The 19,571-nt window shown below is 36.6% G+C and overlaps 1 protein-coding gene across 2 annotated transcripts in view; it reads right to left on the bottom strand.

Moving 5' to 3' along the window:
- The window catches only part of RECQL (RecQ like helicase), a 41,576-nt gene that overhangs the window by 5,121 nt on the left and 16,884 nt on the right, over window positions 1-19,571 (bottom strand). Inside the window, exons 5-12 of one of the 2 annotated variants that reach the window (XM_029954386.1) lie at window positions 17,445-17,551; window positions 13,599-13,797; window positions 10,033-10,199; window positions 9,264-9,345; window positions 8,172-8,320; window positions 7,966-8,083; window positions 7,310-7,448; window positions 5,282-5,373 (exon numbers count right to left, since the gene is read on the bottom strand). In XM_029954386.1, the coding sequence (XP_029810246.1) occupies window positions 5,282-5,373; window positions 7,310-7,448; window positions 7,966-8,083; window positions 8,172-8,320; window positions 9,264-9,345; window positions 10,033-10,199; window positions 13,599-13,797; window positions 17,445-17,551 (1,053 nt within the window). The remainder of the gene's footprint in view (window positions 1-5,281; window positions 5,374-7,309; window positions 7,449-7,965; window positions 8,084-8,171; window positions 8,321-9,263; window positions 9,346-10,032; window positions 10,200-13,598; window positions 13,798-17,444; window positions 17,552-19,571) is intronic. The other variant, XM_029954387.1, reaches the window with a different exon arrangement.

Here is a 19,571-nt window from a genome sequence, read left to right as displayed (position 1 = left end):
CAAAAACTTTGCAGGCCAGAAGGGAGTGGCATGATACACTGAAAGGAAAAAACCTACAATCAGGAATGCCCAGCAAGAGTATCATTCAGAATTGAAGGTAAAGATAAAGGAATTCATTACCATTAAATTGGCCATAATTAAATATAAGGAAATTATGAATACAAAGATGTAAAACAAAGCAAATATATATAAGCCATGGAGGGGGGAAGTGGAAAAGTTCTTTTGGCATGTGTTCAAACTTAAATGACCATCTAATATATACTGCTTTATACTTTGATATATATGAACCTCATGATAACCACAAATGCAAAACCTGTAATAGGTTTAAAAAAAGGAAAAAGTACAGTATAGAGAATATAATCAATGGTACTATAACAGTGTTGCCTGGTCACAGTAGCTATGCTTGTGATGGGCACAGCATAATTTATAGAGTTGTTGAATCACTATGTTGTACATCTGAAACAAATGTAACATTGTGCTGACTCAAAGTAAAAAGAAAAATAGAAAGTAATAGGGGTGCTGGGCTGACTCAGTGCATGGAGTGTGCATCTTGGGGTTGTGAGTTCAAGCCCCATGTTGGGCACAAAGATTACTTTTAAAAAAATAAAAAAAATGTGAAAAATATTGAAAAGAACAGAGAACTACAGAACCAGAAAACAATCAAAAAATAGCAATAAGTGCATAGCTATCAATAACTACTTTTTAAATGTAAATGATCTAAATGTTTCACTCAAAAGATATAGGGTGGTGGAATAGGTTAAAAAAAAAAAAGACCCATCTATGTGTTGCTTATAAGAGATTTAACTTCAGGCCTAAAGACACAGATTCAGAATGAAGGGATGGAAAACCGTATTATGCAAGTAGAAGCAAAAAGAAAAGCCAGAGTAAAAGTACATATATCAGACAAAATATGCTTTGAAACAAAGACTGTAATAAGAGTCACAGAAGGGTATTACATAATGATAAAGGTACCAATCCACGAAGGTATAACATGTGTACGTATCTACACACCCAACATAGGAGCATCGAAATACATAAACATAACCAAAAAGAGAAACTGATAGTAATACAACAATGGTAAGGAACTTTAACACACCACTTATATCAATTGATAGATCTTCCCGGTGGAAGGTCAACAAGGAAACCATCTTTGAATGACACACTGGACTGGATGGACATAGCAGATATATACAGAACATTCCATCCAAAGACAGAATACACAATATACACAGTCATACAGATCATATTAGGGTACAAAACAAAAATAAGTCTCAATAAATTTAAAAGATGGAAATTGTATCATGCATCTTTTCCAACCACAACAGCATAAAACTAGAAGTCAATCACAAGAAAAACACTGAGAAAAACACAAACAAACATGTGGAGGCTAAACAACATGCTACTACACAACCAATAGTTCAGCAAAAAAAAAAAAAGAAATAAAAAAAAAAAACACATGGAGACAATGAAAATGAAAATACAACCGTCCAAAATCTTTAGGACACGATAAATGCAGTTTTAAGAGGTAAATTTATAACAATACAAGAAAAATCTCTAATAAACAATCTAACTTTATACCTGAAGGAACTAGAAAGAAAAGGAACTAGGAAAAGAACAAAACCCAAGATAAGTAGAAGAAAGGAAATAATGAAGATCAAAGCAGACATAAAAACTAAAAAAAGAAAAAGATCAAGTAAACTAAGCACTGGTTCTTTGGAAAGATAAATGAAACTGATAAACCTTAACCCACTACTCCTCAAGAAAAAACAACAAAGGACTCTACCCAGCGTGGAGCCTGCCTGAGATTCTCTCTGTCCCCTTTCTGCTCCTCCCATGCTCATACACATTCTCGCTCTCCCCCTGCACCCCTTCCCAAAAAAAGAATCCATAATGAAACTAAAGTAACTGACACCACAGAAATACAAAGGGTTCTAAGAGAATATTATGAAAAATTATATACCAACAAATTGGACAACCTAGAAGAAATAGATAAATTTCTAAATATGTACCATTTTCTAAAACTGAATAAGGGAAAATGGAAGTCTGAACAGACCAATTACTAGTAATGATATGAAAGTTATAATTAAAAAAAACTACCAACAGGGGAACCTGGCTGGCTCAGGAGTCTGACTCTTGATCTCAGCTCAGGGCTTGATCTCAGGGTTGTGAGTTCAAGCCCTGTGTTAGGCTCCACACTCAGTATAGATCCTACTTTAAAAAAAAGAAAAGAAAAAAGATTAAAATAAAATAAAATAAAATAAACTATCAACAAAGGTCCAAGACCAGAGAGACAGGTTCACAAATGAAATCTACCAAACACATAAAAAGGAGTTAATACCTATTCTCAGACTATGCCAAAAACTAGATGAGGAAGGAAAGCTTCCAAATACATTCCATGAGGCCAGAATTACCCTGATGCCAAGCCAGACTAAGATAACACACAAAAAGAAAGCTACAGGTCACTATCATTGATGCACATACATGCAAAAATCCTCAACAAAATATCAGCAAACCACATTCAGCAATACATTAAAAGGATCATTCACCAGGATGAAATGGAATTTATTCTGGGGATACAGAACTGTTCAATATTTGCAAATCAATCAGTGTGATACTCTTGAATAAGAGGTAGAGTAAAAACCGTATGATGATTTCAATAGATGTGGGGAAAAGCATTTGACAAAATTCAACATCTGTTCCTGACCAAAACTCAACAAAGGTTTAAAGGGAACATACCTCAACATAATAATGGCCATACATCAAGTATCTAGAGCTAAAATTACACTCAACTGTAAAAAACTGAGAGCGTTCCCTCTAAGGTCAGGAGCAAGACAATGATGTCCACTCTCACCAGTTTCATTCAATATAGTACTGGAAGTCGTAGCCACAGCATTCAGACAAGAAAAAGAAATAAACCAATATTGGTAAGGAAGAAGTTAAAATATCACTATTTGCAGGTGACATGATATTATACATAGAAAACCTGAAAGACTGCATTTAAAAGCAATTAGAAAATATGAATTCAGTAAAGTTGCAGGAAACAAAATTAATACACATCAGTTATGTTTCTGTATGCTAATCACTAAGTAGTAGAAAGATAAATTAAAAACACAATTCCATTTACAACTGCACCCAACATAATAAAATACTAGAATAAACTTAACCAAGGAAGCAAAAGAATCTGTACTCTGAAAACTATATAAAATGCTGATGAAAGAAATTGAAGATTACCAAAGCAAATGGGAAGATATTCAACGCTCATGAATTGGAAGAATACTGGTAAAATGCCTACTACACAAAGCAATCTACAGTAATCACTATGAAAATAACAACAGCATTTTTCACAGAACTGGAACAAATAATCCTAAAATTTGTACGGTACTACAACAGACCTCAAATGACCAGTGAAATCTTGAGAAAGAAGAATAAGGCTGGATTTCAAATCCCAGATTTCAGGATATACTACAAACTTGTAATAATCAAAATAATGTACTGGCATAAAAGCAGATCCATGAGGGGATGCCTGGGTGGCTCAGTCAGTTAAGCATCTGACTCTGGCTCAGGCCATGATCTCATGGTTCATGAGTTCGAGCCCAACATCAGGCTCTGTGCTGATAGCTTGGAGCCTGGAACCAGTTTCGGATTCCGTGTCTCCTCTCTCTCACTCTCTCTGCCCCTCCCCCATTCATTCTCTTTCTCTCTCTCAAGAATAAACATAAAAAAATTAAAAAAAAAAAAAACCACACAGATCAATGACAGAATAGACCAGAAATAAACCCACACTTATATATATGGTCAATTAATCTATGACAAAGGATGCAAGAATATACAATAGTCTCTTCAATAAATGTACTGGGAAAACTGGACCACTTTCTTACACAATACACAAAAACAAACTAAAAATGGATTTAAGACCTAAATATAAGACCTGTAACCATAAAATGCCAGAAGAGAACATAGGCAGTAATTTCTTTAACATCAGCCATAGCAACATTTTTCTGGAAATGCCTCCTCATGCAAGGGACACAAAAGCACAATTATTGGGACCACAACAAAAGAAAAAGCTTTGCACAGTGAAGAAAACCATCAACAAAACTGAAAGACAACCTACTGACATGGAGAAGATATCTGCAAATGATATGGCCAATAAAGGGTTGGCATTCAAAATATATAAAGAACTTCTACAACTCAACATCAATAAAACCATAATCCAATTTAAAAATGGGCAGAAGACCTGAATAGATATCACTAATCATTAGGGAAATGCAAATAAAACCCAGTGATCAAACCACAATGTCACCTCACACCTGTCAGAATGGCCAAAATCAACAACATAAGAAGCAACCAATGTTGGCAAGGATGGAGAGAAAAGAGAACCCTGTGCATTGTTCGTGGCAATGCAAATTGGGGTAGCCACTGTGGAAAACAGTATGGATCTTCCTCAAAAAATTAAAAATGTAACTACCACATGATTCAGTAATTCTATAACCAAGAATTTACCCCGCAAAACCAAAAACACTAATTTGAAAAGACAGATGTCTCCCATGTTTAAAGCCAAAATATGGTAGCAACCCAAGTGTCCATTACCACAATAGAATATAACTCAGCCATAAAAAAGAAAGATCTTGCCATTAGTAACAACATGAATGGATCTGGAGGGTATTATGCTAAATGAAATTTGTTGAAGACAAATACTATAGGATTTCACTTGTATGTAGAATCTAAAAAATAAAGGAAAAAACCAGAAAGCAAAATCTGACCCATATATGAAAACAAAGTGATGTTTGTCAGAGGGGAAGGAGGTAGAGGGATGGGTAAAATGGGTGAATGCGAGTACAAGTTTCCAGTCATGGAATGAGTAAGTCATGGGGATGAGAGGTACAGCATAGAGAATATAGTCAATGGAACTGTAACAGCATTGCATGGTGACAGATGGTAGCTACACTTGCAGTAGGCACAGCACGATATATGGACTTATCAGATTTGTATGCCATATGCCTGAAACTAATATAACATTATAGGTCAACTATACTTCAGTTAGACAAATAGTGAACTCGGGCACCTGAGTGGCTCAGTTGGTTAAACATCCAACTCTTGATTTTGGCTCAGGTCATGATCTCACAGTTTCATGAGATCAAGCTCCACATCAGGCTCTGTGTTGACCCTACAGAGCCTGCTTGGGATTCTCACTCTCTATCTTTGCCCCTCCCCTGCTCACACACTGTCTCCCTCAAAATAAATTTTTAAAAATTTTTTAAAAAAGGAAAAACAGTGAACTCACAAATGTCTTTACAACAGTTATCACACATTCTGTTGCATGCTTCTGAATTCCATACTTCATCAAAATGTTGAGCTATCAACACACGGCGACACCTGCAAACACATTGAGATATAAATGATTAAATGACCTAATAAGTTTTAAGAATCCCTATTTCCTTTTTTCAATTTTTAAAAAAAATTTGTAAATGTTTATTTTTGAGAGACAGAGGGCAAGTGAGGGAGAGACAAAGAGAGGGAGACACAGAATCCAAAGCATGCTCCAGGCTCTGAGCTGTCAACACAGAGCCTGACGTGGATCTTGAACCCATGAAATTGTGAGATCATGACCTGAGCTAAAGTCAGATGCTTACCTGATGGAGTCACTCAGGTGCCCCAAGAATCCCTATTTCTGAACAGTTATATATTATATTAGTTTCCTATTGCTATCATAACATTACCACAAATTTACTGGCTTAACACATATTTATTGTTTTACATTTCTATAGGTTATAAGTCTGATGTGGGTTTTATTGGCTTAAAATCAGAGTATTGGCAGGGATGGATTTCTTCTGAGGCTCTAGGGGAGAATCTTTCCTTGTCCTTTCCAGTTCGTAGAGACTGCCACTAATTAAAAATTCAGAAGGCAAAGGCTCCTGACCCCTTTTCCTCTATCTTCAAAGTCAGTGAATATCATTTTGACCTTTCCTGCTTACTTCCACATTTAAGGACCCTTATAATCATACTGGATCCACACAAACAACCCAGGGCTATATCCCTATTTTACAGTCATCTGATTAGCAACCTTAATTCCATTTGCAGTCTTAATTCCCTTTTGCCATGGCAGGTGACTTACAGTTGCCAGGAACTTGGATGTAGGCATCTTTGGGAGACTTCTGCCTACCACATATCATTTTTTCCATATGTACTTGATAAACACTGCTTTTAGAAGTTGTCTGAGATTCCCTTGAGATTCAATATTTTGCAACTATTAAGAGAATCTTCCTGATAGCAAAGCAGTTTCTTGTATCTTAGCAGTTTCTTATATTTGACTCTAAACACCAAAATATGCTTCTTGAGATCTACTGGATATCTAAGAAAATTTTCATTTTCTTTTTTCTTTAACTAGATTATTATACCACCTACAGGAAAGAAATGATGTTTTCTGTTACTGTTCAATAACTGCTTATTTATCAATTCAAAAATTTTGAGTCCTTTTAACATGATGGGCAATAAGAGTATAAAGATGACTAATACCGAAAAGCCACCAAGGAACTATATGCTCTAACTAAAACCACCCTAAATAGGTTTAAATTTATTTCTTAAGGAGATACTTAACCCTGCTCTCAATTATTTCATCAACCCATCAGTTGGTAAGATGGTACATGTTACAGAGCTCAGCTCTCAAAATGCTGGTCATAAATACCTTTCCACAATTGGTAAAGCATGTAGCTCTGCCAGTGCCAGAGAGAAAAGGCTTAAACTCAGTGAATTTGTATCAAAACTTTCAATAAAAGTGGGGATGGATAAAATACGTGAAGAGGATTAAGAGGTACAATCTTCTAGTTATAAATAAAATAAAGATGACAGGGGGATGTAATATACAGCAGACGGAATACAGTCCACAATATTGTACCAACTCTGTAAGGCGACAGAGGGTAACTAGACTTATTGCGGTGACCATTTTATAATGTATGAGAATGCTAAATAACTATGTTGTAAACCTGAAACTAATAATTCTATTTCAATTATTCTTCAAATAAAAAAAATTCAGCATCTCAGTATACTTGTTTTACTTAAAGAGAAAGAACTCCAATAAAAAATAGTTTCAGAGGATTATCAGATAGAGACAATACATTTTCTGGAATTAAGGCACATCCTGAAGGTTCATACACCGGTTCCCACCCTTTAGACATCTGTAGACATTTTATAGGTTTGTACTAGATACTCCACCAGTGTATTTACTTACTGAGCAAGTACTCAAAGTAATTTCCTAGACTTTCCTGCTGTGCTCATACTTAAATGACAACTTATGAAAACGTATGTGGCTTACTTGCTTATGTTTTGACAGTATGACACCATCTCATAAAGCTTCTGTTGTCCCACATTTTCCATCACCACCATTGAACTTATTCTGAATATATCTCCAAAGCCATAATACAGAATACAGTCTGCTCTCATGTCATCTCGACCTATAGTGTAAGAAATCTTGAGATTGAAAAATTACTTGAAAATTTCAAAATATGCAAAGATAGTATATATATAGAATTAGCTGGCAATGTTCCATAGTTAAATATATCACACCTAGAAATTTGAGATGTGCAAATTAATTTGTAACAGCTGCCCTAAAATTATAAAAAGAAAATTTTTATTATGACTAACAAGACCTATCAATAATCAGCTTTATAAAATCAAAAACTATGTGCATCAATAATCCAATTATTGAAGTTATCAATTTGAGCCACTAATTAAAAATTCAGAAGGCAAAGATAGATATCAAATTATCTTAGCAAACAGGAAACCATAACATTCCAATACAAGTAAAATAAGCACGCAAGTACAAAAAAGTATAGAACTATAAAAATTACTTCACTGTTCTAAAAACAGTAGCTACTAAGATTTAAAATACAGAATTATTAAACATCATCTATAGCGTGTTTTCTAGAAAAGCTTTGTTAAAAGTTTCTTCTGGATAGGTGTTATACATACCTGCACGTCCACTCTCTTGGTAGTAATTTTCAATAGATTTACTCATTGAATGATGGATAACAAACCTCACATCTGGTTTATCAATTCCCATACCAAATGCAACCGTGGCCACTACTACCTAAAATGTTTAACATTTTATGTTAATTATATAAAGTTAAAATATTTTTAAATGTCAATGAGGATTCTGTTGAAGTAATATACTTAACCTGAATTTCATTGGCTGACCATCTTCTATGAACCTTGGTCTTGTCTTCTGGCTCCATATTGGCATGGTATGCACCTGCCTGAATTCCCAGTTTCTGTAAACTAACCGTAACTTGCTCAGAGTCTTTCTGAGAAAAGCAATATATGATTCCTGTATAAAATATATCCAACTGTTAGATATATATACACACACATTCAAGATAATGATTAACACAATGCATGAGGGAAAAAGATTTAGGAAAAAAAATTCTAGGGTCCTAAACACATAATGACTTTCTGGTATAATTCAAGATTTGATCAGCAGCTGGCTCTAAAGCAGAAATAAGCCCCGGGCCAGCAGTTTTGGTTCCCATTACCTCTTTTTTCTCTCAAGTATGATGTGAAAAGTTTCATGGGAGTTTGGGGACCACTGCACTGAACAAAGTTAAACAGGCTTCTCTCTTTATTTGCAGGAGTGGCCAGAACGTCTAATGTGCTGATATACCCCGTGAAGCTCCAGGAGGGTAAATAGCTGCAACTTTTCTCAAGCTTATTTGACCCTGGAGCTCCTTTTACCCTGGGTACCCAGTAATATCCCCTGAAAATTTGTAGAACAGCTTTGAGAAATGCTACTTTTACACAAACCTTGTGCTTCAGTAATGCTCATCTGTGCATTAATCCAGAAACATAAATACTCTCAACTCCGTCTATGGTTACCTCATTCAATGTATACTATTTATTCTTTAAATAGTCTTTGCTATCAAGGACTATTTTACATCCATTCAAAAAGTCAGTGCTTAACTTTCTATCTAATACACAGTGGATACTTAAGAAATATGTGCTGTTGATAATTAGCATTATGTCATTAGGTCCACTACTTAAAGAAATTAGGGGCAAATAAAAATAAACAGTTTGATGACTCTTATAATCCATCCCATTAGTAAATGACTCACTCAATTTCTAAGATCACCAAGCAAATTAATTTTATCATAACATTCTCAAGTATATTCTGCCATGCACTAATATTTTTGGTGGCTAACCATTCATCAGTAGATCAGTATAATATTAATTACTTTTTGAAACTTCTATCTTCAAAGTTGGTTTATTTTTGTTACCTGATTGCCCTTTGTATCTCCCATTGATGAGCTTTACAATATCCTCGATAAAATCTTCAGTGTTGGAGGGCTTCTGCCGAATCTAAGAGAAAGCTAACTTATTACAAAGTATATTGATGAGTACTATCCATGTAGCCACTGACTTATAATTTTTATAGGCATAGTACCTTTTCTTTACTCTTTCATTCACCTCCCTTGACCCTGCCACCTACCAGACTCTTCTTGATCCTTGGTTTTGAATTTACCAGGGATAAGAAGGCACAGAAGCTGAGAACTTGTAAAGATCAAGGCCTTTTTATTTTCTAATGCTACTTTTATGAAAACATAAGCCATGGCATGAATAACTTCACTGAAAACTCAGAAAAATACTAAGTCTATTCTTAAAAGGATTGGAAAGAAAGAAAAAACATGTTATATAATCTAAATAGAGTATTAGCAAATCTTTAATGGTGTATTAATCTTGAATTATTTTATAATTAACTTCAACAGAGATGTTATTAGGGTCCTTGGTATCAATCTTTACTCCATCCTTGCACAATAATGTGCATCAATTTCATAAGGCAATGTCTTTTATTTAACCCAGCAAAGGACTATGCAGCACAAGAGATACAGAAGAAAGCATTAATCAATGAATCTGCCTATCATCACATCCTGATTTTAAAATCTTTTAAACAGAGCTACCTGTTACTTATATAAATAAACATAGTGAAAAGGTAACCTCTACTGTAATCCTTCATTAAAGTAATACATTGGCATAAAAGTTACACACCTCATAATAAAGATTTGGCCGATTAAAAGAAGCCGTGAAAGTAAAACACTTTTCCACACACAGTATTTTCTGGGCATCCTTCAAAACATGGCTCGTTGCGGTCGCAGTCAGCCCCATTAGGGCCGTGTTAGGGAACTGCCGCTTCAAGATACCAAGTGCCTTATAATCTGGAAAAGAATACATACAAAGTGGCCCACTTTCTATCCTTAAGCAGTATATATCTAATCTGCATGTGTTGCTTGGCCTTTCTAAGTAGGCAGGCTTTAGGATACTTTTACCTGGTTTTTCAGAAACACTGTTGTTGGCCACAGGTGGAACTCCCTGTTGACAAGAGAAAACCAAAACATTTCCAGTAAGCTGTGCATCGGTCTACACCCTCTGACCAGTGGATTCAAGAGGAAGTGGGAGTGGCCATAGCGTGTGAATCTCTTACAACAGACAAGAGATAAAAGACACCATCAGCCAAACCTTTCTACCACTACTACCATGCATGTGTAGTAAATTCAGACCAGAAAAATTTTGGTGAGGGCACTACATCCAAATGGCTAAGAGGCACATTGAAAGATGCTCAACACTGCTCATCATCAGGGAAATACAAATCCGACCACACTGAGATACCACCTCACATGTGTCAGAATGGCTAAAATTAACAACTCAGGAAACAACAGATGATGGCAAAGATGTGGAGTAAGGGTGACCCTCTTGAGCTATTGGTGGGAATGCAAACTGATGCAGCCACTATGGAAAACAGTGTGAAGGTTCCTCAAAAAATTAAAAATAGAATTGCCCTACGATCCAGCAATAGCACTTCTAGGGCTTTATCCACAGGATACAGGAGTGCTGATTCATAGGGGCACATGTGCCCCAATGTTTATAGCAGCACTATCAACCATAGCCAAATTATGGAAAGAGCACAAATGTCTATCAACTGATGAATGGATACTACTCAGCAATGAAAAAGAATGAAACCTTGCCATTTGCAACAACATGGATGGAACTGGAGGGTATTCTGCTAAGTGAAATAAGTCAGAGAAAGACAGATAATATATGCATTCACTCATATGTGGAAGTTGAGAAACTTAACAAAAGACCATGCGGAAGGGAAAGAAAAAAAAAGTTACAAACAGGGAGGCAAACCATAAGCCTCTTTTTGTTTAATTTTTTAAAAAATATTTATTTATATTTGAGAGAGAGAGAGAGAGAGAGAGAGAGAGAGAGAGAGAGAGCATGTGCACAAGCAGGGGAGGGGCAGAGAGATGGAGACAGAATCCAAAGCAGGCTCTAGGCTCCAGAATCCACGCTGTCAGCATAGAGCCCACTGCAGAGCCCGAAACCACAAGCCGTGAGATCATGACTTGAGCTGAAGTCAGATGTTTAACCAACTGAGACACTCAGGTGCCCCTTTAAGGGACTCTTAAATACAGAGAACAGATTGAAGGGGGTGAGGGGAGGCAGGCGAAATGGAAGATGGGCATTGAGGAGGGCACTTTGTTGGGATGAATCATGGGAATCTACTCCCAAAGCCAAGAGCACACTGTATATACTGTATGTTAGCTAACTTGACAATAAATTATGAAAGAAAGAAAGAAAAGAAAGAAAGAAAACATAGGGGATAAGCTCCTGACACTGATTTTGGCAACAATTTACTGGATTTGACATCAAAAGCAAAAATAAATAAGCAGGACTACATAAAACTATAAAACGCTTTTGTACAGCAAAGAAAACCTATGGGCTAGGAGAAAATATTTGCAACTATCTGATAAAATGCCAACATAAAAACTATACAAAGAACTCATTTAACTCAATAGCAAAAAAACAAACAAACAAAAAAACCCCAAAACCTGACTGAAAAATAGGCAGAGGATCTGGGTAGACATTTCTTCCAGAGAAGACATATAAATAGCCAACAGGTACACGAAAAGGTATTCAGCATGACTAATCCTCAGTGAAATGCCAATCAAAACTACTATGAAGTATCACTTCACACCTGTTAGAATGGCTATCATCAAAAATACAAGAAATAATAAGTGTGGTAAAAAAGAAAACCCCTGGTGCACTGGTGATCGCCATGTAAATTAATGTGGCCGCTATGGAAAACAGTACAGAGGTTCCTCAAAAATTTAAAACTAGGGACCCCTGGGTGGCTCAGTCTGGTTAAGCATCCCACTTCAGCTCAGGTCATGATCTCATGGTTCACAAGTTCAAGCCCCGTGCAGGCTCTGTGCTGACAGCTCAGAGCCTGGAGCCTGCTTCAGATTCTCCCTCTCTCTCTCTGCTCCTCCCCTGTTCATGCCCTGTCTCTCAAAAATAAATAACATTTAAAAAATTTTTTTAAAAAGGCAGGAAAGGATGAAGTGGGAGGAGTCATGGTAACTCTTATATAGAAATGGTCCCGGGGAGCATGGGTGGCTCAGTCGGTTAAGTGTCCAATTTCAGCTCAAGTCATGATCTCACAGTCCATGGATCTGAGCCCTGCGTTGGGCTCTGTGCTGACAGCTCAGAGCCTGGAGCCTGCTTTGGATTCTGTATCTCCCTCTCTTTCTGCCCCTCCCCCGCTCACTCTCTCTGTGTCTCAGAAGAAAATAAAGACATAAAAAAAAAAATTAAAAAAAAAAAAAGAAATGGTCTCTTTTGCCTTAAGAAAGGGAGAAAAAACACACACACACAAAAACAAGATTACTAATGTTTGTAAGGAGAAAGAGGAGACGTTCAGACCTGCTGGTGCCTACTTCCCGGGCACTGGGAGGCATCTGCTAAGTATGAGTTAGGACCTAAAGAGTGGCATGAAAAGCTCATTAGAAGAAATGCATGCAGGAGACCAAACAGGAACAAGAAAAAGGATAGCAGAGTGCAATAAAACCTGAACTGAGGTGGAAATTAAGGCAGTTATGCAATTTTTTCCTGCCAATGCTAACTACTGAAACAGCAGGAATAGAGAAAGCAGAGGCCTGAATATTCCACAGAACTGTAACCCCGAGGTGTTAGTTGGGTGTAGATCTGGAAGTGGATGCCAAAGACCTCGAATAACTAAAGACAACCTTGAAGGAGATGCTAATTACTCAACGGACGTGAGGGAGAACGTGGATGTCAGTAAATCTTTATGGCTCAAGGTGGGAGAGAATAATGTTTGTTAAGAAACATGCATTTAAAAAAATTTTTTTAATGTTTTATTTACTTTTTGAGAGAGAGAAAGAGACAGTGTGAGCAGGGGAGGTCAGAGAGAGAGGGAGACACAGAATCTGAAGCAGGCTCCAAGCTCTGAGCTGTCAGCACAGAGCCCAACACAGGACTCGAACCCATGAACCGTGAGATCATGACCTAAGATGAAGCGGGACACTTAACCAACTGAGCCACCCAAACATGCATTTAAGGGATAAAGGCAATCAGACAAAGCACTACTGGGGCGGGGAGGGGCAGCGGGGAGATTGGTAAAGAGATTAAGGATTCTGCCTCTTGGTTCCCCTTATGTTAAGGCAAGAGAAAATGAGTGATAACTGGCTGAGAAATGGAAGCAGGGATTTCCATCATATAAGTAAGAAAACAGTTTTATAGACTAGCATCCCTACCAGGTCTGAAATCATGTCCCCAGTGGCTACAGCAGTGAACTTCATCCACAGCAATTCGGGTAAATCTCCTTGCTTCATAGGCTTTCTCTAGTCTTGACATGAACATTTTGCTTTTTGCAATTTTCTCTGGAGTCACATAAATTAGCTTTAGCTTAGAGTTTTTATTTACCATTTCAGCATGAACCCATTTCACATGCTCCTGTTGAAAGGAAAAACAGATACAGTGATGGAATTACGTTAGCTAGCTCAGATACTAAGCAGTAAATGAAGATGCTAATTACTCAATGCAATAGCCTTGGACTGTTTTAGCAGATGTTGAGTTCATTAAAATTGAGACCATGCCCCAGTACTAAACTTCAGGGCAGCTATAAATAACACTTATTTTACTCATATCCAAATGTTGATAAAAGAATAATCTCACTTGACAAAAAAGAGATCATAAAGTAAAAATGAAAACACTCCAACAGGAATTTACTCTATGAAGACATAATTCTAAGTTGTTCATAATAAATGCCAAAATGAGCTAAATGCAATAGGCATGGTTATAAAGTTGGGTTTTATTAATTTTAACATTGTATTTGTGATCTCATCATATATCTGAACAAAATATATTCTGGATTAGTTACTTCAGTGATGTTATCAAATCTCAAATCACTTTAGGGTCTATAAAGTATCCTATTCATTGAATTATGATTTTATAATATAATATATTTATATGTAATAAAAATAAAACTTCAATGGTCAGCTATTAGGTTCTTAGTGCTCTATTTCATAAAATATTCAGCATATTAGGTGTCATATTTTTCCTTCTAACCTAATTAGGACCAAAAGAAGTATTAAAGAAACCATGGTGCATGTGACAAAGTCCAAACTGCTTTCATTATCCCAGCAAAGCCATTTGCTAATTCCTCAAGATATCCTTAAGTTTAAGAAATTGCTAAAGAATATTAAACATTTCAATTGGTCCTAAATGTTTCAGTAATCTCAGAAGAGCAAACATGAGGCTATTTCCTCAGAAATGGAAAAAAAAAAAAAGATACCAGAACTTCTGGCAGAGTAAGTGGAGAAGCAAGGTTAAAAAGATTTGTATTCACATCCTATGAACTGCTAGTGAAAGCAAACAGAAACCAGAAATCTGGACTCGACCTATCCCTTCTCTTTATTTTCTCTCCAACTTTTCAAACAGTCATGATACAGCTCAAATTATTACACTCTCTTTTTCAGTGTTAAGGAAGGACAGTATTAGAAAGCAATGTTCTCCACATTCACCCACTGAATAAGAGAGTAATTAGGACATGACAGTTTCAATAGATGGGAAAAAAACAAGGAACCAGGGCTCCCTGGAGATATGGCTGACACCAGGTCTGGGAGGAAATAGACAAACTGAGCATGGAGTAACTTCTCATAATAGCAAGGAGTTGAAAACTATGGGCTGAAGAGAAAAGATCACGGAGCCAACTGGAAGAGGTACTCACTGCCAAAGATGGGGCTATTTCAGCATAAAAAAGAATATGGATTAAGATCTATCAAGTATGTTAAATATCCATAAGCTTATAATGATACTTAAAAAAAAGATCTTATTGACCACCTTTGGAAAAATGCTAAAAAAACCGACTCTGACAACTGGGAAAGAAAGGGAAAGCATTTTCAATCTGCACAAGTTTATAAGGAAAGTTCTTTATAGAAAATGTCTAACTAATACAAGAAGGAATGACAAAAGGAGAAATCATCACTTTGTAAGCCCCTAATTACAGCCTTTACTTAAGGCAGGCAACAATCATCAGTGGCTCTAAAGCCATTAGACGAAAAGGGGACAGAGAGTTTGGTAATAACAGAACAAGCAGATATCACCTGAACCCACTGACTGAGCTTAAGACCACATAAAATAACCAGGTTATGATGTGCCACCTAGTTATGCTATAGGAAATATACTGAAAAGAAAAGGAAATGACCAAATACAGTCAAGCTTTTAAATCTAACTAAAAATAAGCTGAACAACATCACAACGAGATTATCAGAAAAACCAGAATGTCATAAATTGTAAAAAAAAAAAAAAAAAAAAAAATTAAATTTGCATGGGGAAACAAACAAGAAACAAGGGGAACCTACAGAATGATCAAAATACAACAGAATTCATGAATTTATTCTGGACCATGATTTAGAAAAAAGAAGACTTGATGAGACAAAGAAATGTGAATTGTTTTTTAACGTTTATTTATTCATGAGAGAGAGAGAGCGCACACAAGAGCAGCAGGGGCAGACAGAAAGGGAGACACAGAATCTGAAGCAGGCTCCAGGGTCTGAGGTGTCAGTACAGAGCCTGACACAAGGCTCGAACCAACAAACTGTGAGATCATGACCCGAGCCAAAGTCAGATGCCCAACCAACTGAACCACGCAGGCACCCCAAAATGTGAAATTTTTTTAATGTTTTAATTTTTGAGAGAAAGAGAGAGAGAAAGCGAGAGCAAGAGTGCACGAGAGCGCGCAGGGCAAGGGCAGAGAAGAGAGGGAGAGGCCGAGGATCCAAAGCAGGCTCCACGCTGTCAGCACAGAGCCCAAAGCAGGCTCGAACCCACACACCGTAAGATCATGACCTGAGCCTAAGTGGGACACTTAATCAACTGAGCCATGCAGGTGCCTGTTTACTTGATGATTCTTATGAATCAATATTAAATTGTTTTAGGTGTGATGATATCACTATAATTTTTTTCCTGATACATACAAAATGAGTTAAAACTGAAATGATATGTCTGGGAATTGTTTCAAATAAATAAATGAAGGGGAGGAGGGAGGGAAAATTCCAGGTATATAATTGAAAAATAATTGGTCATATGATGATAAAATGTTAATGGGTACTTACAGTTTTATTATGATTCTCTCCTTTTCTACACTTTTAAAAATTTCAATAATGTCCTTTTAAAAAGAGAATAGCTGGGAAATGCTTATTCAACAGATAAAGATAAGAGAATCCATTCCCAAACCGAAAAAATTCCACAGAGACAAGTCATCCTGCTAGTAATGCACCATTTGTATTTAATGATATTGCATAATTAGAAATTCTTATTTGCTATTTTCCAATAGATAGAATAAAACAGGTTAGCTGACATTTCTGTAAAGTGCCAGATCGTAGATATTAAGTTTTGTAGTTCATACAGTATCTATCACAACTATTCTGCCATTGTGTGAAAATAATACATAAATGAACAAGCATGGCTGTGTTCCAATAAAACTTTATGGACTTTCATATAATTTTCACATTTCACAAAGTCTTATTCTTTTAGTTTTTGTAACCATTTAAAAATATAAAAACTGGTGTACCTGAATGGCTCAGCTGGTTGGGTGTCCAACTCTGGATTTCAGTCCAGGTTATGATCCCAGAGTTGTGGGATCAAGCCCCATGTCAGACTCTGTGCTAAGCGTGGAGACTGCCTGAGATTCTCCCTCTCTCCCTGTGCCTCTCCCCTGCTCGTGCTCTCTCTCTAAAATAAATAAAGTTAAAAATTTAAAAATATATAAATATAAAAAACATTCTTAGCTCACAGACCATATAAAACTAAGCAATGGCCTATCAATAGTAGTTTGCAACTCCTGATATAGTTATCAGTTCATAATTTTACTTCAGTGAAAAGTTTAAATTTAAAAAAAGGGGGCATCTAGGTGGCTCAGCTGGTTAAGCATGAACTCTTGGTTTCAGCTCAGGCCATGATCTCTATTCATGGAATTGAGCCCTGCCTCAGGATTCTCTCTCTCCTCTCTCCACATGCACTCGCGCATGCTCTCTCTCAAAATAAATAAGTAAACTTAAAAAACAAATTTAAAAAAAACTGCAGAAGCAGAAGCATACCTTAGAACTAGAAGCATTTAACATGGTAGCTGAAATTCCTAATTGTTTTAAAACCATTAACTGGTCTTCCATAAGAGAGATCAATGGGCAAATCACAAGGGTAAAACCTAAAAGAGAAAATATCTACTTAAAATTTTACACTACCTCCAGAATGAGTCTCAACCACTCACCTGAGTGTATCACAACATCAAAATACTACCTATTTTTTACCCTCATTAATAGAGGAAATAGATACAAATAAATGATCATTAATCAAATAAGCAGATATAAGATTAGACAGAAGTCTCTTCCCTCATTCAACACTATAAAAATAAAAATAAAAGTAGTATCATTGTGAATTTTTACTTTATCATTTTTAACAATCAGTATTGGTAATTATCAGCAAAATAATATAAATCAAGTCAAGTAGTATCCAATTATATCAGAAAAGAGTTATCCCAAAGTTTTCCAAAGAAAACATAAGCAACCTGTATAATTAAGAACAATAGTTACATGAGTATTCTTCTACTTATTGTACCAGATTAATATGTGCCACATAGAAATCAGTGAACAGTTTATTGACTGAATGAAATTCTGATAGTATAGCCCCTTTCTCTTATTACTGAAATTGTACACAGCTGTAAGAGTTATCTTACATTATTAAAATCACTGACCTTATGTCTCCGTAGTTTGTTCCTTAAAATAACCCGAGTCAGAGAGCACATTAATTTAAAAATACACTCAGATTCAGACTTTATCAAGGATTTTGTCATCTCAAATAGACTCTCTACTGTATTTTCACATTCTCCCTCATCAGTGATATCTTCTCATTACATTTAAGCATGGACACAAGCCACTCTTATCTTTGAAAGACCCTGGACAACTAATTTAGGGCCTCTTCTCTTTTTCCCTTCACAGCAATTCTTTCCAAACAATGTCCCATTCACTAGCTCCACTTCAACTCACCTTCCCTCTCTCTCCATTCCCATGTAAGTTCTTTCTCCAAATGTACCCTAGTTCAGTGACCAACTTCACCATTTGTCCCAGTCTAGAATCTGGACATCATTCTAGACTATTCCTTCTCCTACCCCCACCCAATGAATAGATTCCTTCTGAATCTATCTCCTAATTATTTCTGGAATTCCTCCATCTTCTAAACCACAATTCTGGCGAGTCACTTATCTGTATAAAAACCCTTCAATAGTTTCCCACTAATTTAAGGAAGTTCTTATAATATCTTTTCAAGACTCTTTCCATGTCTTGCCCCTTACTACCTGCCACACTGAAATTGTTCCAGATTATTGAATACTCCCTACCACGCATGCTCTTACTTTTGGACTCTCAGAAATACTGCTCCCCTGCTCTTATTTCCTCTCATGTACTATCTTTGTGTACTTATCCTTCAGTTCTTAGCTCAAATGCCACTTCCTCACGACAGCCTTCTCTGGATGCCCCTAGACCAGATCTTTGCACTGACTTAATTCCTTATTAAAACCTTTATCATGGGGTACCGGGGTGGCTCAGTTGGTTAAAAGTATCTGACTTTGGATCAGGTCATGATCTCACAGTCTGTGAGTTCGAGTCTCGCATTAGCTCTGTACTGACAGCTTGGAGCCTGGACCCTGCTTTGGATTCTGTCTCTCTTTCTCTCTGCCCCTTCTCTGCTTGTGCTCTCTCTCAAAAATAAACAAATATTTAAAAAATAAAAATATTGGTGGGAATGTAAACTGGTGCAGCCACTCTGGAAAACAGTGTGGAGGTTCCTCAAAAAACTATCCATAGAACTCCCCTATGACCCAGCAATAGCACTGCTAGGGATTTACCCAAGGGATACAGAAGTGCTGATGCATAGGAGCACATGTACCCCAATGTTCATAGCAGCAATGTCAACAATAGCCAAAATATGCAAAGAGCCTATATGCCCATCACCTGATGAGTGGATCAAGATGTGGTATATATATACAATGGAGTATTACATGGCAATGAGAAGAATGAAATATGGCCATTTGTAGGAAAGTGGATGGACCTCAAGGGTGTCATGCTAAGTGAAGTAAGTCAGGCAGAGAAGGACAGATACCATATGTTTGCACTCATAGGTCTAACAGGAAAACAGGAAAAACCTAATGGAGGACCAGGGGGAGGGGAAGA

This window comes from Suricata suricatta, chromosome 10 (assembly GCF_006229205.1).
Source record: "Suricata suricatta isolate VVHF042 chromosome 10, meerkat_22Aug2017_6uvM2_HiC, whole genome shotgun sequence".
Taxonomy (NCBI): domain Eukaryota; kingdom Metazoa; phylum Chordata; class Mammalia; order Carnivora; family Herpestidae; genus Suricata; species Suricata suricatta.
Note: the sequence above shows the minus strand (reverse complement) of the source record. Positions and strands in the feature narration are given on the sequence as shown.